Source organism: Paramormyrops kingsleyae, chromosome 6 (assembly GCF_048594095.1).
Source record: "Paramormyrops kingsleyae isolate MSU_618 chromosome 6, PKINGS_0.4, whole genome shotgun sequence".
In the NCBI taxonomy this organism is placed as follows: Eukaryota; Metazoa; Chordata; class Actinopteri; order Osteoglossiformes; family Mormyridae; genus Paramormyrops; species Paramormyrops kingsleyae.
This window is the reverse complement of record NC_132802.1, coordinates 30068945-30088917: the sequence shown is the minus strand read 5'-3', so window position 1 is coordinate 30088917 and position 19973 is coordinate 30068945. Positions and strand designations below refer to the sequence as shown.

The following is a 19973-nucleotide window of genomic DNA, read 5'->3' as shown; positions in this document are numbered from 1 at the left end:
TACATCACATCTGATGTCCTAGCGGTACATCTAGGGTATCAGCTCTTGGAAATATACCTGGCTAGGAAATCACCTGGGATGGATACCTGCTGTATTTGGTCTCTTTTTCATTTTATTTATTTCATATCATGTCGGTTTTACAATATTTTGGAAGGGTCTTGATAGTACTGTAGAAAATAGTGGTCATACAGTTTTGCATTTATGATTAGCAGCTTTGGGACCAGTATCTAAGCATGTGTAAAATTGCCTCTAAAAAACGTAAAGTTTTGATGGTGGTGGATTTTGAGCGAGAAAGGAATCTGTGAATTTTGAAGCATTTAGTCATTGAATGTATTTTGTATGGAAGCGATGAGAAATGATTCACAGTTTAGCCCACATAAGCTAATGTTATGGCAACTGTGCGAAGAGTTTTGTTAAAGTGACTTCAGTATTGCAGAATCTATCATAGCAATTGAAAAAATCTGTGTTACTGGTATAAATATGTATTTTGTTCTATTTGTATTTGGTAATATTATCCATCACTTATGCCTTTCAAGGTTGGGGAGGGACAAGAAGGTGTCGGACATAAGGCTGGGCTACACTCTGGACATGATGCCAGTCCATCCCCCACCCCACACACCCATGGGCGATATAGAGACCCAATCAGTCTCACTGTCATGTCTTTGGGCTGCCAGAGAAAGTCTGCATGACACATGGAGGACATGCCACCTAGAAACACATAGCGGAGGTGGGACTCAGACCCCCAGGTTGCTCAGTATGAGGCTGCTGTGCCCCTTGGTAATGTTAAGCTAGAGGCATATTTGATGTTAATTTATAGATCTAAATTCATACTGTCTGGCCATTTCAGAATAAAATATGAGAAAATGTTATCGTTAATGATAATTTCCAATACCAGACACAAAATATTCCAGCGTTATAATCTAGCTAAATCAAAGGTGTTATAAGATTAAGGGCTTCAAGAACATGCTGCAGTATTTTGGGACGCTTGGCGTAAAAATTTTCTGAAGAAACCTCTGCTTCTTCCACTAGAGGTCAGTGTAAACCATGCTGCCGTTTCTGTACAATGTACAAATTTGGGCACCTCAGTGTATGTTCAAATACACTCACTGACAAACAAAGATAAGCACCCAGACGTAATGGTCCGATTTCGATGTGCATGTGCAGACGAGCGATGGGTATGTAAGTGATTCGATTTGCAAGGAGCTGGCATGTCTAGTCACCGGACACAGAGGATGCCTCGTAGAAGCATTAGACAGCACTTGATGGAGTTTGACAGGTATCGCATTGTGGTTTTGCATGAGGCTGGGTGGTCATATTGTGCAATTGCCCGGCATGTGGGGCATGCAGATGTCACAGTCGCCCGATGTTGGAACCAATGGACACATGAAGGCACCCACACATATCGTAAAGGTTCCGGTCACCCAAGACAGACCACACCAAGGGAGGATCGTCATATTGTGCACTAAGCATTACAGAACCCCATGACATCTACGCCTGCCACAGGTATTGGACTCTCTACAACACCCCATATCATCCTGCACCGTGTTTCTATGACTGGCATCAGCCTGACTGCGGGTTCACCGTCCCATGCGTAGGCTGCTGTTAATACCAGTACACAGACGGCTGCGTTTGGAGTGGTGCTGTAACCGGGAGGCCTGGAATGATGACGAGTGCCGTCGTACCATGTTCAGCGATGAATCTCGGTTCTGTGTTACCATGGGTGACCGTCGTGTGTGTGTATGGCGGCGTTGAGGGGAGAGGACCAATCCTATCAATGTTGTGGAGAGACACACCGGTGTAACTCCTGGCATCATGGTGTGGGGAGCCATAGGGTATGACATCATGGTGTGGGGAGCCATAGGGTATGACATCATGGTGTGGGGAGCCATAGGGTATGACTTCAGGTCATCTCTGGTAGTAATTTGGGGGTCCCTGATGGCACAGCGCTGCATCAGTGACATCCTGCATCTGCATGTCTTACCTTTCCTGAGACAGCACCCTGGTACAGTCTTTCAGTGAGACAATGCCCGTCCACACATGGCACGTGTGTCTATGGACTGCCTGCGTCATGTTGAGGTCCTCCTGTGCCCAGCCAGGTCCCCCGATCTTTCTCCAATCGAACAAGTGTGGGATCAACTCAGACCCAGTGCTAATCTTGAGGGCCAGTTAAAACAGCTGTGGGCCGACTTGCCGCAGGAGAGGATACAATGGCTGTACGACTCCCTTCTGCACCATATCATCACATGTATCCAGGCCTGGGGGGGGGGAGGTGCCACACCCTACTGACATGGGACCAGCAGTGTGCCCATACTGCTAACTGTGTTGTCCGTTTGATCTGATACTATAATCATTGTGATAATCACATGACCTTTCACCACGTGCAGATTTATTTCATTTCCACCACTCTGGCAGTCTGGGTACTTAACTTCTTTTTGTCACTGAGTGTATTATGGCATAAACTCTTGTAAAATTCAATAAAAAATGGAACTGGGGACATTCAAGATGTAAACAGGTTGTCAGTCAGATAAACTGCTGTGATGACAGGGATGTTGGGCCTTTGTGTCTTCTGCATGTGTCCAGCATTTTTGTCGCTTACACCTGTGTCAAAATGCATCTTCATGGAGCCACGTTATATTGTGTAGCCACGCAGTAGGAAGCAAAGTTCACATGAGAGCAAAGTGTCTTGTCACAGAATTGTTATTGGTTATACTTCAGAATCATTCCTGGCTGCTGTTTCCTGTTTTCTCTCTGAAAAAGGCTGCATCCAAGAAAATGTGAATAAATAAATATTTAGATCTGAATAATCTTTTTGTTTATTGCTCTCTTCTCAGGTGCTTGTTGTGGCAGCACAGACTTCCTATTCCCTCAGCTGGCAGGTCTACATTAGAACAGCACTTTTTCACAGATTGAACTGTTTACTTGCAAGGCTCATGTTATGCAGCCTCTCCCAAGCTCACAAGCTTGTGTCACGAAAGAATTTGTCATATTTCCTCTGAGTGGAACGACTGCAGCATTTCGGTTGTGGGGGTGGCTCTGGCAGCTCGTGATCCTTCACTTACTCCTCCAGAAAAGTCCTTGTAGTTACCTTGTAATTTCACTATAAACACCATCAATTGCCTTCAGATCAGCATTACATAATCGTCACCAGGAAACACTTAAACTTATTTAGAAGATTCTTTTATCCAAAGCAACATACAGCTGAGAAAGCAGAGTCAGCCAGTCCCTGCAGCGATTGCGTTAAGGAACTTGCTTGTGGGCTTAACGGTGACATCACTCTAGTGATCACAGGATTTGGCCTTTTGATCACAGACACAGCACCCAAACCCACAGTTACACGCCTGGGTCTTTAAATTGATTGCATTTCATGCAATAAGGATTTTTCCCTCAGTTCAGTTTTCTTTCACTGTGATACACAAACCAAGATGCAGGACTTATTTCTATATTCGGGGTTTGTCTGCCACAGCAATCAACATGCTGCCATACCACATAAATAACAGTAGGGGGCGCCATATTAGAGCTGAAGGATTCCCAGCTGCCATCTTGTAATGTGCCACTGTATGTACACGTAAAGAGACAAAATCATGTGAACGTATGACAGTACGATTCTTGGTATGACTGGCAGTTCAGCTCCCAAGGACCTGAGCGGTGAAGAGTTGCATGTCGCTTACCTGGAGCTAAGTATAGCTGAGAAGTATAGCTGTAGACATGTTCTCACCGCATGAGTGAAGCCTTTTACTCGATTTTTTTCTTGCTAAGCAGGTCTGGTAAACAGCAGAGCGTTGCTCGTATGTTTTCTCCGATGCAGCTCCCACAAACTGCAATTTCTGTGAGGAACCGACGGCACCTGTTTTTATTTGTTTATTTTGAGAAAAGGAGCTATTAAATATTAATGTGGAGTCTTCAACATTCCAAATGGATCAGTAAAAGGGAAAAACAATCCACCACAACCACCCCCCTCCCACCCCCACAGCCAACTTTCTCTTAAAGCAAAGCTGATGTGTGAGCGTGATGCAGACATGAAAGGCAGCTTCAGAGTCCCAGGGGCGAGGGGAAGAGACGGGAGAGGGGGTTTGATGGCACGGCACCAGACAGACTGAATGACATTGGCAGAATGGCTGCAGCTGACAATCTGGGGAACGAGGCCAATGCAGAGGCTTCTGTGCTCTTAATCTCTGCTACTTGATATGATTATAGTCACCCCTGATTAGATTCTTTCTCACTTTGCTCTGTTATGGGCAAATAGAGAATGAATTTCTTAACAGCTGTAGTCAAATTTGAACAAAGAAACAATAAACAAACGTGATCGATATGCCTGAACAGCACCGGATCGCTGCTTACAGAGTCTGGAAAATGCAGTTGCATGAAACTGAATATATTACTTTCAGTGTAATCCAAATAGGTAAAGGTGAATGTCCTTTCCACAAAAGAGTATAAGATCACGCCAGGAACACCTACATTCAGAAATGCGAATGCAAATAAAGACACTTATTATGGAAATAAATCAATGTATTTATTAGAGAAAGTGAAGGACACAACCACATCAACGGAACCAAAGGAGGCCCATTATATATATATATATATATGTATGTATATATATATATATATATATATATATATATATATATATATTGTGTGTGTGTGTGCTTGTGTATGTATTTTTTACATTTTTTTTTTACTTTGTTACTACAACATCTAAATCCCAGTTTTTAAAATATCTTCTCCAGGGACAATATACCACAGAGGTTATTACCACAAAGGTCTCAGTCATAGGAATCAGATCACAAGTTAATCGATGAAAGTGTATGTTTTTTTTGAGCTGGTTGACTGAGGCAGTGTTTATTTCCTGTATTCCATCCATTAACAAGAACAGCTTCATACTGAGATATTTGGTCTGTATGTGTGTAAAAACATAACAGAGGAGGTACAGACAGGGTGTGGTGGTAATTAGGAATGGAGAATGCCGTCAGTATCTTTACTGAGACAAGTAACACTCTCAGATGTGCCACCCAATAGAATATGACTTTGTCATCAAGTTGAATTTAGCATTCAGTACGGTTTTGCTGTTTTTGAAGCTCTTCAGTGAAGTGCGGTGATGTGTGTAGAATGATCTAGAATAGTCAAGCACCTAAAGCTGGTTAATACAGTGTTATTTTCCATGCCATGATAGCAAATAAAATGGAGAGCATAAATAATAGACACAATAGTATATTTCACATACTTGACACACATCTATAATGAAAAAAATAATAATTTCACTAGAACTATAGCATATTAACTGTTTGTTTGTGATATCAAATTTTGCCTTTATTATATTTTTTCATTCATTATGCTAAACTTTTGTATTTCCGTGTCAGTACAGGTCTTTTCGTGAAAAGTACCTATTTAAATTTTAAGCATATTTTAGTTTATACAGCAGGGGGCAGCAGAGGGAGAGCTTATGACTGTAACCCACCTGTAATACTGCTCTGAATAGCCCTTTCTTCTTAGCCTGGAAAGCTACCACTGTTGGAGAATTCGAAGTATTACAAGGAGCCATTCAGAAACATTTTTGCATAGACATTACACAAAGTCATACTCATGCAAATATAAAAAAAAAATCTACGGTTATAACTGAAAAGCAAATTCATTTTACCAAGACCTGTCCAGTTGGATTCAATGTTGAATTCTTAAATATGACAACAATGTGGCCACACCCTCTGGTTTCACAGAAAGGCATCCACCAGAAAACCGAATTATGATGCCAGGAGTTGATTACTGAGAAGCAACAGTGCCTCTGAACACATGCCATTTAAAATACACTATTTACTGCTGCTGCTGAATCAGGAGGCTTCAACACGGCGTGTGTTACAAAAGTGGGCAAAACCTATCAACAGGAAACACACTCACTTTCAAAATGAAGCTCACAATTAAATACCCGATGGGCTGGGAACCATGTTCCATGGAAAAATGGCTAAAACTGACAGTCAGATGAGAGTGCACATCCGTTCAGTCACTCATTATTATTATTATAAAAGAAAAATAAAAAATAAATTAAATAAATTAAACACACATTTCAAACGAATGCAAGGGAGAAACCTTAAACACTATAGGGCAAGAACATTCCATCATTTAAAAAAAGTTTTACATGAAATTCCACTGAGCACCAGCTGCCATTTTGTCATTTACAAATTCATCACAGGAAAAAAACGTCTTTGTTACCAACATAGAGGAGCAGAGGATCAATGGACGGGCTGCTGACGAAACACGAAGATGTCGAGACTGCGTAAATGTGTCAGCCTGCTTCTAGGTTATCCTCTGTGGTTAAAGACAGACCAAAGCTACTTCAACAAAAGTCACCCTCTGTTCTACCTGGCTATATGAAGCAAGACCGCTGCACACAGAAGCTGACCTTCTCGTCCCTGGATGTTTTGGAAGAGCTGGGAGGCATGATGGGACATCAGCGTAAGCTGCCATCAGTAGGGCGCAAACTTCTGTCTCTCAGGTTTCTTGATCCCATTGGCAGAGGAAATTTTAGTGGTGAAAGAGGCCAGCGTGCCGTGGGCAGGAACAGGGGCAGGTGGGGCAGTCAGCGCCAGAAGGGGGACTGGCTTCACTCCCAGGAGGCTGGACAATGGGAGTGTATAAGGGGTTCCTAAGACTGGGGCGTGGGGCAGAGTGCCTATTGCTGCCAGAGCCGTGACAGGAGACGAGGCGGGGGGCGACTGCTGGGCGAAGCTCAGGTTAAGGTCAGCGGGGGTGGCCACAGAGGACTGGGCGGTGGACTTTGCAGTCTCTAAACTGAACATGAGGAAGAGAGAGGGAGAGGGGAACGCATGAAGGGGGGTAAGGGGATTAAAGGCGAACTACAACAGCAAACCCCCCATAAACATTGAGCAGCAATAAAAAACATATTGATGTATTTTGCATTCCTGATTCTTTATTGAATTTTCTGAATTTCATTCTCTACAATGTATTGTTGCCTTTTGGTAAATATAAGAGACTTCATGCTCATCCCACTCCCAAAAAAGGAGACAGACTGTGGCCTTCACAAAATAGTAGAATTCATTTTAAGCCGTATTTTTCAGTTGTATAGTAAGTTATTAGTTTTTTTTCCAAATATTTGATCATTTGATAGTCTGCTGTCCTGTTTCTCCAATGGTGGGCTTAGCTGAACAGGACATTTAATAACATCTTCAAAGTGTGAGCCTGTGTAATCGAGTGAAAAGATTAAAACCACTGTTAGAGTTGTGTGCTTGTAGTTGTTAAAATATATTTAGAACTTGGTATATATATATTTTTTTTTTGGGGGGGGGGGGTCATTCCCCTTCTTCCCCCCTTTTCATTATTTGATGTTGAAACTATCAATATAATTTAAATAAATGGCTTGGCTATGACGTAATGACTTAACGACACATCGCTTTTAGAGCAGTGTGAAAGGCCACAGCCTGTCAGCCACCTTCTGCGCACGCTGCCATGTGCCAGTTCCATACGTTTAGAAGAATCACACCAGGTTAGGGTGAGAAGTGCTTGGGAGGAAAACTGGGTGAAAAGAGAGACAGGACAAGAACAATGGGCTTCCAGCACTGGGCTTGGAAGCCTAATCATTTGGGCACTAGAGAGCTAAGAATATCACCTAATAACAAATGATTTCAGTCAAAGCAGCATAAAACTTCATCGAAAATTTCCTTCTACTGTCCTGCTGAACTTCTGTAAATCCCTCATTGCTACTTGAATGCTACAGACGTGTCTTCTGCTCCATTTATCTTCTCACTACCCACTCAGCTGGTGACTATCTCAGGAGGACTAATTTGCCTGCATTTCTGCACTGATGAATGCAAAAATTCTGGGTCATAGTTAAATAATGTGCTTGTGAGCTGAGCACCTGCAAGCCTTTTTGCAGCACAAGGGGAGCTCAGTCTTACCAGGAGGTGATGAGATACTGTGCCAGGTTTATGCTGACTGTGGAGCCAGTAATGGTGACATGTCGGTCACTGGTGCTGTCCAGCTGACTCCCAATCTTTATCTGGGCCCCTGAAGCTTGGCGGATCTCATTGATCTTGGTACCCTGTCGGCCAATGACTGAGCCAATCAGCTATGACCAAAAAAAGGGACAAAATGTCTTAACTAAATACAACAATTAAAGTTGAATCATCGCTGAATATCTACATGATACAACTTCTCAGAATGCATATTTGAAAAGAAATACATGAAGAAAACACGAGTGAAGACATTGGAAACAAGACAAATTTTATACTGCAGCAAACATCCCCTGAGGTAACAGTATTACAGGAGAGCAAATGTGAAGGACAGCAAGCCCTTATTAAATAGGGAGCCTGGAGTGTGGATGCCAAGCAATGAGTCCCAGGAAATACATCAGAGTTCCAGACATTTAACCTTAGCCTGCAATTGCAGTAGGTAGTAGGTGGGACTGACTTTACATGCTTCAGAAATGGGGATCTATCCCAGAAGGATGCATTACAGCTTCTTTGCAGGAGAACAATGACACGTCTTTCACTGATGAGCAAAAAGTGTTCATATTTATCACTGCTATTTCTTCAACACTGAAATCACACTGTGTGTGGAGGTTCATCTTCTCCTCATGTTGTCCCCCCACAATCCAAAGATAAGCAATTAAGCTAAATGATGTTTCTAAATTGCCCATAATGGACGATTGTATCTGTAAGTGTAAGCAACAATGTGTCCTGCGATGCACTGGCAATCCGTCGCGGGTGAAGCCCGGTCTTGTGCCCTGTGGTGCCTAGGATTAGCTTCAGCCCACCCCCCGACAACCTGGACTAGGACGTGCAGCTGGAAGATGGGTTGATTGATGGATGAACACCTGTTGTGAGGCTACATTGCACTGCGAGAGGTGGCACAGTGCAAAAGTAGAATAAACAATAAACTCTCAGAAGCCAAACACCACGGGGCTTGGAACAGCATCAAAATTCTGCCGCAAATATATAGTGGAACATATATCTGTGGATGTTAACATCTATACAGTGTTCCTGAGAAACAAATTACCAGTGACATGATACATTATATGGGTAAAAGTATTGGGACACACCTCTCAATCACTGAATTCAGCTGTTTCATTTGTACCCATTGCCACAGGTGTATAAAATCAAGCACCTAGCCATGGAATAAGGTTTACAAACATGGGTCATTCAGAAGAGCTTAGTGAATCTAAGCATGGTACTGCTTTTCTAAGCATGCCACCTTTGCACAACAAAACTCAGTCACGAAGTGGCAGACCACATAAATTAACACAGCGGGGTTGTCGAGTGCTGAGGCGCAGTGCATAAAAGTCTGTCGACTCTAACTGCAGAGTTACAAACTTCCTCTGGCATTAACCCCAGCATAGAAAACTGTGTGCCATGGAATGGCCTTCAATGGCTGAACAGCTGCATGCAAGCCTCATATCACCAAGCACGATGCCAAGCGCTGGATGGAGTAGTGTAATGCAGTGTTTGCTCTCTCCCAATTCCCTGGCAATTGTGAAAGAGCAAAAACGTGGACCGTCTGTGGGCCTGCAAGGACCGGGTTGAGAGATCCTGGTGTAATGCACACACCACTGGACTGAAGCAGTGGACACATGTTCTGTGGAGTGCCGAATCATACTTCGCTGTCTGGCTGTCTGATGGATGAGTTTGGGTTTGGCGGATGCCAGGAGAACATTATCTGCCTGACTGCATTGTGCCAACTGTCTAGTTTGGTGGAGGAGGGTTAATGGTATGGGGTTGTTTTTCAGGGGTTGGGCTGGGCCCCTTAGTTCCAGTGAAGGGAACTCTTAATGCTTCAGCATACCAAAACATTTTGGACAATTCTATGATTCCAACATTGTGGGAACAGTTTGGGGAAGACCCTTTGCTGTTCCAGCATGACTGTGCCCCAGTGCACAGAGCAAGGTCTGTGAAGACAAGGTTGGGTGAGTTTGGTGTGGAAGAACTTGACTGGCCCACACAGAGCCCTGACCTCAACCCCATCAAACATGCTTGGGTTTAACTAGAACGGAGATTGTGAGTCAGGCCTTCACATCCAATATCAGTGCCTGACTTCACAAATACTCTTCTGGATGAATGGGCAAAAATATCTACAGACACACTCCAAAATCTTGTGGAAAGCCTTCCAAGAAGAGTGGCAGCTGTTATATCTGCAAAGGGGGAACCCCGTCCATATTGATGCCTATGTGGTGCATCAGCAGGTGTACAATTAAATTTGCCAGTTACTAATGAAGTCCAGTTATCAAAAAACCCACTAAAACCACTTGATAAGCTATTAAATCTTATGTATAATCATGATCTAATATCAGCTGTTTCCTCTACTGGGATGGGAAAGTCCTCTTACATTTGTTACCCACTGTTTATTTAGCCGCATGCACCTTGTGTAGAGCATTTGGATGCCTTTAAGATACTCTGATGTGCAGAGGCTGTGTAATATTGCCGCGGATGAAATGCCTGCAAAGCCACTGGTTAGCTATTCTGGCCCAGATTAGCAACTGATCAGAGTTAGTACCAGAGGGGTCAACTGGGGGGCTATTGTCAGAGCAATGAATACGGAAGGCCTAGCATCAGAGCAATAAATACGGAAGGCCTAGCATCAGAGCAATGCTGCAAAGGGCAGTGCGAGCAGGCCGTGACAGTGACAAAGCATTGCCAGACTGGAGGTGTCGCCAGCCTGACCCCAGACCTCCCCCCGTGCTTCATAAACAGAGCATTCCTTTCCTCAGAAATCAGTGGCATGCACTATGGCAGACTGGCCTCTGTGATCCTGCAGGCTATCTTTGGCCCTGGACATTGCTTAAAGAGCACATGACTATTTAGAATGACCTCAGGAGGGCAGCACTGAGTAGCAAAGCATATCTCATGCCAGTCATCCCACTCATTCCCATACCAGGTACAAGCTGTACTGTCTCATGGTGCTGTGTACCTATATAGCAATTTAATTCTGTAATCTCAAAATAATTGTCATTTTTTTGGTATTTTTTTGCACAAATGTCTTGTTCCATATGCTTGGTTTCTGTATTTGGTTTTGCAGCAGAAGAAACTGCATGAAAACTGACCTATTTCTGGTTCCCGCTGCAGTTTCTCTTTGAAAGAGCTTGTGGGCCGTATGCATCATCACCCCTTCTTGATAAAGTGCCGCCCAAAAATTAACATTTAATGGAACTGTGCATGCTTTTCTCAACACTCTTCAGGCTTCCACGTCCAGTCATTTTTCCCGCAGCTGTGCTGCACAGGTTTCTGCTGCCTGTGTTTCGCATATTAAAAGCTACCTTCCCTGTGCTGAGGAAAGCACTTGCTGGGATATACCGCACAGCAATAGTGCTGATATCATGCATGGTGATGGTGATGTTGTAGAGATCCTTAAAAATGGTGACATGTCAATGTTGCCCATCAAGAGGCATTTCTGTAAGGGGTCATAAATCCTAACTCAGAGTGTCAGTGTGATTTGTTTAGTAGCATCACCTGATGCAGAGGGGCAAAATGGTGCAGTGTGAGCCATAAGTAAATTAAATATACTGGTCAATCAGGAATGCTCGTTCTCCCATATTATAATTGTTCTGTTTTCCTTTTAGGTGACAAGACAGGACTGTGTAACTGATCTGCTTTGTAAAAAGGAAGGGAAAAAAACAACATTACCTTCTTGGGAGCCAGTTTATTTTCAGCTCCGATCCAACTGCACCCAAAAGCTGATATCACCATGTCAGGTAAGAACACAACCTACGCTGACCAGTAGTTCTCATGTATTGTACAGTATGTGTAAGCCCAAATATAGATTCTTAAGTACTGTATTGTAGGGCTGGTCTAATAGCTTCTTCGACAGTCTTAAAGGGCACTTAAGAGACTAACATGGGCTGAGGTGTTCTTCTTCCATTTGCAAAGAAGAGCCAGCACAAGCTCACCAGGCTTCAAAATATTATGGCTTCTACAGTTTGTGTCTGAAAGCATTTAGTATCATTTCTGCCTCCACTTACATCATTGGGAATGAGTAGCTCTTGGGATGAGGTCTGGCAGTTGGACTCAATTCCTAATGGAAGAGTAAAAGAGTTCAAATAAAGCTTACTCTGCACTGAAAACCCAGGGAAACAGTCATTGTTAATACATCATTGTATACGTCTTTATCAGTGACATCATGTACTTGTTCGCTGTACAAAATGGAGCCACAGTCTTGACAGATCAGTCATTTTACTGCACATTCAATTCAGTGTTTTGAAAGAAAACCATAAACAATGGCAAACAATAAGGGGCTTGTTTTGTCCTGCACGCCTGACATATGACCTGACATGAATGTTTCATGCTTCTTGCATGCCTAAATATGTGGCTGCATTACTTACTAAAATAAAATACATTCTGTTGCGGGTTTTATACATCAGCATTAAATAACACCGCACGAATAATCTTTATTCTTATTTTATCTATAATTAATCTTTGTGAAAAATAACCCTTCCCATTAGAATAATGTGTGTAGACAAGGAACTGCGCATATTTATTAATATTTTATTACTTTATTGTGCAAAAATCTGAAATGGCTAGTGACAGAAGCAAAAAAAGCCTTCAAAACAAAGTCTTGATTCAGGCTCTGAATTGAACTTTCAAACCCACTGGCCCCCTTTTAAATGAATTTATCCATGAATAGTCAATTCATTGGCCATGAAACTTCACGGGTGACTTGAGAGCAGCCACAATATACCCCATACATTTCTTGCCTATCTCTAGAAACCTGCAACAGTTGAGCTGGATAGATGAATAAATCTTTATTTGTGTTTTTTATATAGCTTGAGAAAGAGACGAAAATTGGTAAAATTACACAACTCCAGTGTTGAAATCATTTATGTGTAAATGGAGAATTAACACAATTTGCTTAATCCTCTGTGTAAAATCCGAATTCCCATTTTAATCTCTTATGCCAACGATTATTCATTGAACAAACAAGCTAGTCAACACAATTATGGTAAAATAAACATAATCAGTGACACAGCTGGTTAGCCGCCTGCTACTTATCTCATATTGCATGGGTGGGTGTGTGCGTACCAGTTAGAGCAGGAGTGCCAGGCAGCCCCACTGCCCCGAGGTTTTGGTGCATGGATAGCTGGTGCAGTTTGGCCAGCTAAGAAACACAGTAGGAAAGTCACAAGTAAATGATCAATTTCAGCAATTCATGGGAGATGTTATAAGAGCAACACATCACTAATGAACACTACTAATGGCTAGAGCCATGTTCCTTACCTCAGAGTGTGGAATGCCATATTGGTTCTGCACAGTATAGGCCTGCGTGAAAAGGATGCTATTTATTAGATACAGCTGGTGTTCTGTGCATTTAGGTTCCTTACTTTTAATATAATTTATACATTCACATACATTCAATGCCACCCAATTTCCAGGTAGATATACAGTGTGTGTGTGTGTGTATATATATATAACTGTTTGTTCCACTGTTTCTTATTTCCAGTATTTTTGCATGTTGTTAACATTGATTTTGGTCAGATCTTTTCCTTGGGTGTAATAATAAATAAATTCTGAGAGAAAACACGACATTGATATTCCGCACTTTCATTTCTTTGCTGTGCAAGAAAATCAGACATCTACTAGTGTGGAGATTCGGGAGTTTCGCTCCCCAGTTAATCAAATGTGGTGAGAAGCCCGTGTTTATGTCTCAGAAGGACTTTGGAGAAAAGCAGCAAATGTGGAACCCCAGACAACTAAGAATAATAAAGTTGAAGCCAGCAGAAAAGCAGTTGTTGAGTATAAAGAGTGGCCACATAGTTGAGCAGTGACAGAGAACTCAACTGGGTGGTTGAAACATCTTTGTCCTGATTTTTACTTTCTGCACCTGAACTATCCACCTCTGATTATACTGGAGAAGCTGAAGCAAACTCACACTAGAACAGCTGAACAACAGCGGATTTAAATCAAATCAAAGAACAGACCTCACTGAGATGTAATTCCTAAAATTAGTAGCTCATGCTCGTAAACCCAAGAATGCCATTAAAATGAAGTATGGAGAAATTGGGAAAAAAGACCGATAAGCAACAAGGAGTACTGGGATGCGTTCACTGCTGTATATGTGACGTGAACAGTTATTGCATCTAAGGGAGTTATTAGATTCTCCACAGGAAGGAGCTTTGCGTTTTTTTTCCCTTCAGTCCACTTCCCTTCTATCCAATGTCCAGTTTGATTGGAAGATCTGATAACACTAACAATCAAAAATATGTACATTTGCAAAAACCCAGAGCAGGGCCGAATGCATTTCATGGTGCTGTGCATACTCACCATGTAACAGAATGGGCGTTACACTCGCGACAGAGTGCCGCCCCAGGACGAGGGCGTTACACACGCGGCAGAGTGCCGCCCCAGGACGAGGGCGTTACACACGCGATAGAGTGCCGCCCCAGGACGAGGGGGTTACACTCGCGGCAGAGTGCCGCCCCAGGACGTGGGCGTTACACACGCGGCAGAGTGCCGCCCCAGGACGAGGGCATTACACACGTGACAGAGTGCCGCCCCAGGACGTGGGCGTTACACTCGCGACAGAGTGCCGCCCCAGGACGTGGGCGTTACACTCGCGACAGAGTGCCGCCCCAGGACGTGGGCGTTACACACGCGGCAGAGTGCCGCCCCAGGACGTGGGCGTTACAATTGCGACAGAGTGCTGCCCCAGGACGAGGGCGTTACACACGTGTCAGAGTGCCGCCCCAGGATGAGGGCGTTACACACGTGACAGAGTGCCGCCCCAGGATGAGGGCGTTACACACGCGGCCGAGTGCTGCCCCAGGTCGAGGGTATTAGACACGCGGCAGAATGTCACCCCGGAAACAGAGTGTTACACATGCGGCTGAGTGTTGCCCCAGGACGTGGGCATTACACACGCGGCAGAGTGCCACCCTGGGACGCGTCTCCCTTTAATGATAGCTGTAGCATTCTGGGTATTATGAGATGATAAATGGTCCCCAGACCCAAGAATTAGTCCACGTGTCGCTCATGAGTAAGAGCTGACACTCTCATCTGTATGTGGAGTGCGCTTTACCTTTTGCCCCAAAGCATCAACATGAAAAGTCATCTGCGGGCTACCTTGCTGTCTCATTGGCTGGGGAAATGGAGGACAGAAGTCATGCCCAGCTAATACCTACTTGCTGTAAGTCGACTGCACCTTGGGTCAGAGAATACAGTGGATGCGATCCAAACTCGGAAGCCTACAGAACCGTGGAACAATAGAAGCCATGACTTTACTTTAAGTATTGAGTTATCTGATGTTAAAGTCATATTTTAATGTCAAGACATTCACTGTAACATTAAATTACTTCCAAGACAGTTTTATATTTTTAAATTAAATCATAAGTGAAAAAATGGTCAGAATTTAATACTGCCACAATATTTCTTCACACATCACACTGACAGTACAATAGGGAGACATAAGACTATAAGTTGCCCTTCAGATACTGTTTTTGCAATCGCACCTCTGGCTCGTATGCTCACCTGATTCCTGGCAAGGAGCACGGCTCCTGGGGTCGGGCCCGGCCAGTACGGAATGGTAGCACCCTTCGGTGGTGACTGTAGTACCAAAACATGGTTAGGCCGATTAAAACACAAATACACATATATTTTTGTCAGTAAGGCGCTGCAGAGAAACAAGCAATTACAGCACATCCAGGAGTAAAAGTATATTGGATGACAGACTTTAACAACCACATATATCACAGCTATAAATTGGGAATGCAAATTGATTAAAGGCTCATATTTAACATGCTGGAAATAAAATAATACTCCTCTAATATTAATGGAGGGAGCTTGGCTTTTTAACAATGAATGGATTCCTGTGTGAGCAGCCTCTCTGTATCGCTGAGGCCCCATTGAATGTACAGGCAGGTAGCTGTACCTCGGGGCGATGAAGCCTAATGAAGCCTAATGAAGCCTAATGAAGCCCTCTCCAACCTTTAACTTAGACCCTGGCAAATCGGAGCAAACAAGGCACTGGATATGAAGCACAAGAGTCCTCATTAATCTTATTTAAGTATTGATATATATTAAATATAGAAAACATTTCTCAGTGACAAGCATTAGAAAACTATTGCTTTTGGCATAGAATACGGAGGCTTTATCCTGGTCTGAAGTGGCACCTCAGAATTGAGATGGTGTGACTTTTTCAGGGATGGATGTGGCCTGAAGTGGAGGCGGGTACCTCAAGAATGACTGTGCAGATCAGTCTGACGCACTGGATGACGGCATCTTGGGTTCCAGATACCGTCACTCCGCGTTCTGTTGAGTTGGGCAGCAAGTCACCTGCAACCTGTATTTGGGCCCCGGTGCTCTGTCAGCAACAAAGGTGGAAGAAAGGAAGCTCTCCATTTGTCAACAGCACTTAAAATAGGACAACTTATTTCAGAACTTTTACCCAAACAGGCATTTTCAGCAAACACCAAAGCTTCTCACCTCTCTTATCTCCTTGATCTTTGAACCGCCTTTGCCAATGAGCGAGCCACACTGGCTTGTGGGAATGACCAATCGGAGAGTGACTGGAGGTCTGCTGGCCACCGTGCCACTGTTTACTAGCGACGTGAGGTCCTGTGAAGGGGGGAAGGAGAAGACAATGGCTCAAAGCCTGGTTTGTTTTTAGAAGCAGTAGCGAAGCAACCTGAATATCTGCAGGTTCAGATCTCGCTTTCTGTTGTTTTCTCAAGGAAGAAATTGTGGTCCCTGTTTATTGATCTGAGTAAAACTGTCTGCTAAATATTTAAAGGAACAAAACACTAAAAGCCCTAAAAGCTTCTTAATGACATTTTTCTGAATCTTCTGCAAAAAGCTGATTGATTAATTGTCCTCTTAAAGGCCACTGCTGATGGAACAGGCATCCCTTTGATTCGTATGAATATTCTGGACTTGTTGGCCCTTAACATAATGTAAGTTTCGTGAGTAGAAACTCATTTCATTAACGAAGAAGAATAAAGTGCAAACATGGGCACCAATGGGGGTGGCAGGATGATCCCAAGGGCCCCTGTGGCCCTAAAAAAATTGGAATATGATTGGATTGGTCTGGGATGGGGGGCCAATATGATGTGCTTTCATGGGGCCCAAAATCTCTGGTGGTGCCACTGAGTGCCACCTATGCAAAGATTCGCAGAATCTTCTGAAAATATGATCCTACCACATACAGTATAGTCCACAGAAAACTTTACGTTCATTACAGTGGAAAATTTCAATGAATGTTGATACACAGTAGAAATATCTTGCAGGAATTAAACACTAATTACAGTTTTCCCTTCACTGCAGATTGCAGGCCACAATCTTTGTATTCTTCTCATTCGTAAATAGGAGGTACTTATTTTTGCATTTAGTGGAGAATGAAATCAGCTGTGGCTAGGATGTATGCGTTGTAAACATGCTGGAGAAAGTATTGAACTGCCTGTAGTTCATAAAGAATGAGTATTATTAAAAGTGACATTAAACAGGAGAACATGCTGCAGGGTTTTTTGCAAATCTCATCAGTATGAAATACTACTTAAAGTAACATTTGGCTAAAACCTACATAGAATGTCTTATTAAGTATTTTAGCACACAAAATATGGTGCTCAGTGCAGGTAATATCATGGGCCAGGCTAACAGTTACCATAAGAACCCCCCCCCAAAAAAATGAAATACCTGAAATACCCAACTTTCTTACAGTGAAACCAATAGGAGATGCTCTAAATCACGTCTGCAACCCCAGTTCTAAGATGTGTCCCAGTGCAAATCCAAACATGATACCTCCTCCAGCTTTAGCGTGATCATGGCGAAGGCTCTGAGGACGCACTCCGTGGGACCAGTGATGGTGACGATCCTCTCAGGACAGCTTCCCTCTGAGATGTTCACACGTGCGCTGCTCTGTGAAAACCACAGCGACAGGCTGTCACACTGTCTACATTTTAATAACCTAACTTACTTTGTGTTGTGGCACATTCACCTGAAAGAAATAAAAATGCTCAACTACCCATGGAGTTATTAATGCAGGCAAAGGTAAGATTCACAGCACTTGGTAATTGTTAATGAACTCTTGGTCATTCATCCACCTTGACAAAAACAGTGAGTGAGATATTTACATACATAAACCTTCATATTCATGCACTTTAAAACACACAGAAATATCGCATAACAGCAGACATTAAGAGTGTCGCTCTCTAGGCCCCATGGGAGAGGTACAGGGAGAGCAGAAGGGCATCATAAATATGGAACACGGCTTACCTCTTCTCGTATTCTTTTCACCGTCTCTCCTTTCTGGGAAAGAAAATAATTGCTGTGTGTTAAAAGTACTTTGTTTGAAACAGCATTTCATCCATAGAATAAAAGAGCTTAAATTAAGCTTAGATTTCCCGTGTGAACGGCAGCCCTGCTCTGTTAAGCGGCTCTATGTCTTGGGCACGCATGGTACCGTTAGGACTCCTTTTATGAGGAAGGATAAAAGAGGGTGCCTGAAATCAACAGCTTGTAATTCCCTCCAGTGTGCTGCTTCATTTTACAGACCTGGAAAAATCTTCTGCTCTGCTGCATGATAGACTCGTGTGTGTTTCAGCAATGAGCCATAACTCTAGTCTTACAGTGGCCTGCTTTGACATCACTGCTCTCGTTATATAGTTTCGACCAAGGCTTCTATAAAGCAAGTAAACTAGTCTTATGTGCCAAGCAGTCAGAGGATTGAGTGAGCCTTCTCCTTCACGCCTTCCTTTCCTTCACTGAAGAGGTGTTCTATATTTACACCCACGCCTGCAGTATTGTTGTACTGTTATCTAATACCTGTCTGAGTATAGGGAGTGTTGGGATGTTTTTGGTGCCAAAGCTTTCCTCTCTGTTCCTGGCTTTGGAGGCAAGACTTTCTTGGTTCAGACAGAGGTCAGATTGCACATGTGAAAAAGACCCACTTGCTCACACTAGGAAAAATCTGCTGGTATCAGCGGGTAGTGACCCTGCTGTTAGCAATCCTGCTGGTGGGATCACGATATGCTTATTTAAACTCTTCACGCTTAGGGGATCCACACAGGGGGTTTTCACCTGCCCTCACTGGGATGTCTGCTTATCTGCTTTAGAAAGAAGCGTAAAATCACATTTATAAGAGACATTCAATAGGTAGCAAGTAGGTTACACCCAGTCCCTCCGGAGGTCATCTGCAGTAACAATGAACTCCACAGACAGCTCATCTGCATTGCAAAGACCTGCTGCACTTTGGCATTAACATAGCCTTACTAGAAGAGTGCTTTCTGCCTGATTACTGCCTTGAGGTAACACATATCTTTGATTTTACAACTTAAAAAGGTTTATTGCCAATGCTTGTTTGCAGGAAAGTTTCTGAACAGGATAGTGCTTTGGTTTCTGGAGACAGCATCAGTAGAGAGGGCAGCTTTATGAGAAGACACTGAATGATTGTGCAAGCGAGGAGAGTAGCTCCGCAGATGAACACAAACCCTTCGGAATGACCTTAGAGTATCTTGCAGCCTTTGTTTTGCGTGTTGATTTTTTTGTGGATCGCCTGGATTTTATGCTGTAATACCTCCCTAGACTAATACCAAACATGGATAATAATAATAAATAATATTTAAGAACACAAAAGTACCATCATGCACCACTGAAGTCTATGTGGTTTATACTGAGGGTGACAGCCTCTAAGACTGACTGCCATAGATAAGTCAATAAGACCCACAAATGCGCCATTAAAACACAAGGCAACTACTCAGGCACACAACTGGAGGTGGCAATTGCTTGCAGAAGTGAAGGAGTGTTGCTTACCTTTCCTATAATACTGCCAACTTCCTGCGAAGATTAGAAAAATAAAAGAAACAAAGTTAATGTACTTTTCCATCACTACCATGCGATTGGAATTCTTGACTCTCAAAAATCCTGCAATCACTGCACCATACAGCATATTCAGAACAAATAACTTACGTACTGATATAACTACATACATCAGTAACTGGAGGCTGTTAGATGTCATATTTCAAGGATTCTGTTTCCCTTGAGAAACTTAAAAAATCA

The 19973-nt window shown here is 43.1% G+C and overlaps 1 protein-coding gene across 4 annotated transcripts in view; it reads right to left on the bottom strand.

Annotated features, from left to right (window-relative positions):
• Window positions 1-5189: 5189 nt before the first annotated feature.
• LOC111844748 (poly(rC)-binding protein 4-like) overlaps window positions 5190-19973 on the bottom strand; it is a 39976-nt gene continuing 25192 nt past the window's right edge. For all 4 annotated transcript variants that reach the window (XM_072713010.1, XM_072713011.1, XM_072713012.1 and 1 more), the window contains 12 exons: window positions 19728-19751; window positions 18192-18224; window positions 17718-17834; window positions 16407-16538; window positions 16156-16284; window positions 15453-15527; window positions 15107-15169; window positions 13206-13247; window positions 13011-13086; window positions 11954-12006; window positions 7902-8071; window positions 5190-6777 (listed from right to left, as the gene is read on the bottom strand). In XM_072713010.1, the coding sequence (XP_072569111.1) occupies window positions 6453-6777; window positions 7902-8071; window positions 11954-12006; window positions 13011-13086; window positions 13206-13247; window positions 15107-15169; window positions 15453-15527; window positions 16156-16284; window positions 16407-16538; window positions 17718-17834; window positions 18192-18224; window positions 19728-19751 (1239 nt within the window). In that variant the 3' untranslated portion in view covers window positions 5190-6452. The remainder of the gene's footprint in view (window positions 6778-7901; window positions 8072-11953; window positions 12007-13010; window positions 13087-13205; window positions 13248-15106; window positions 15170-15452; window positions 15528-16155; window positions 16285-16406; window positions 16539-17717; window positions 17835-18191; window positions 18225-19727; window positions 19752-19973) is intronic.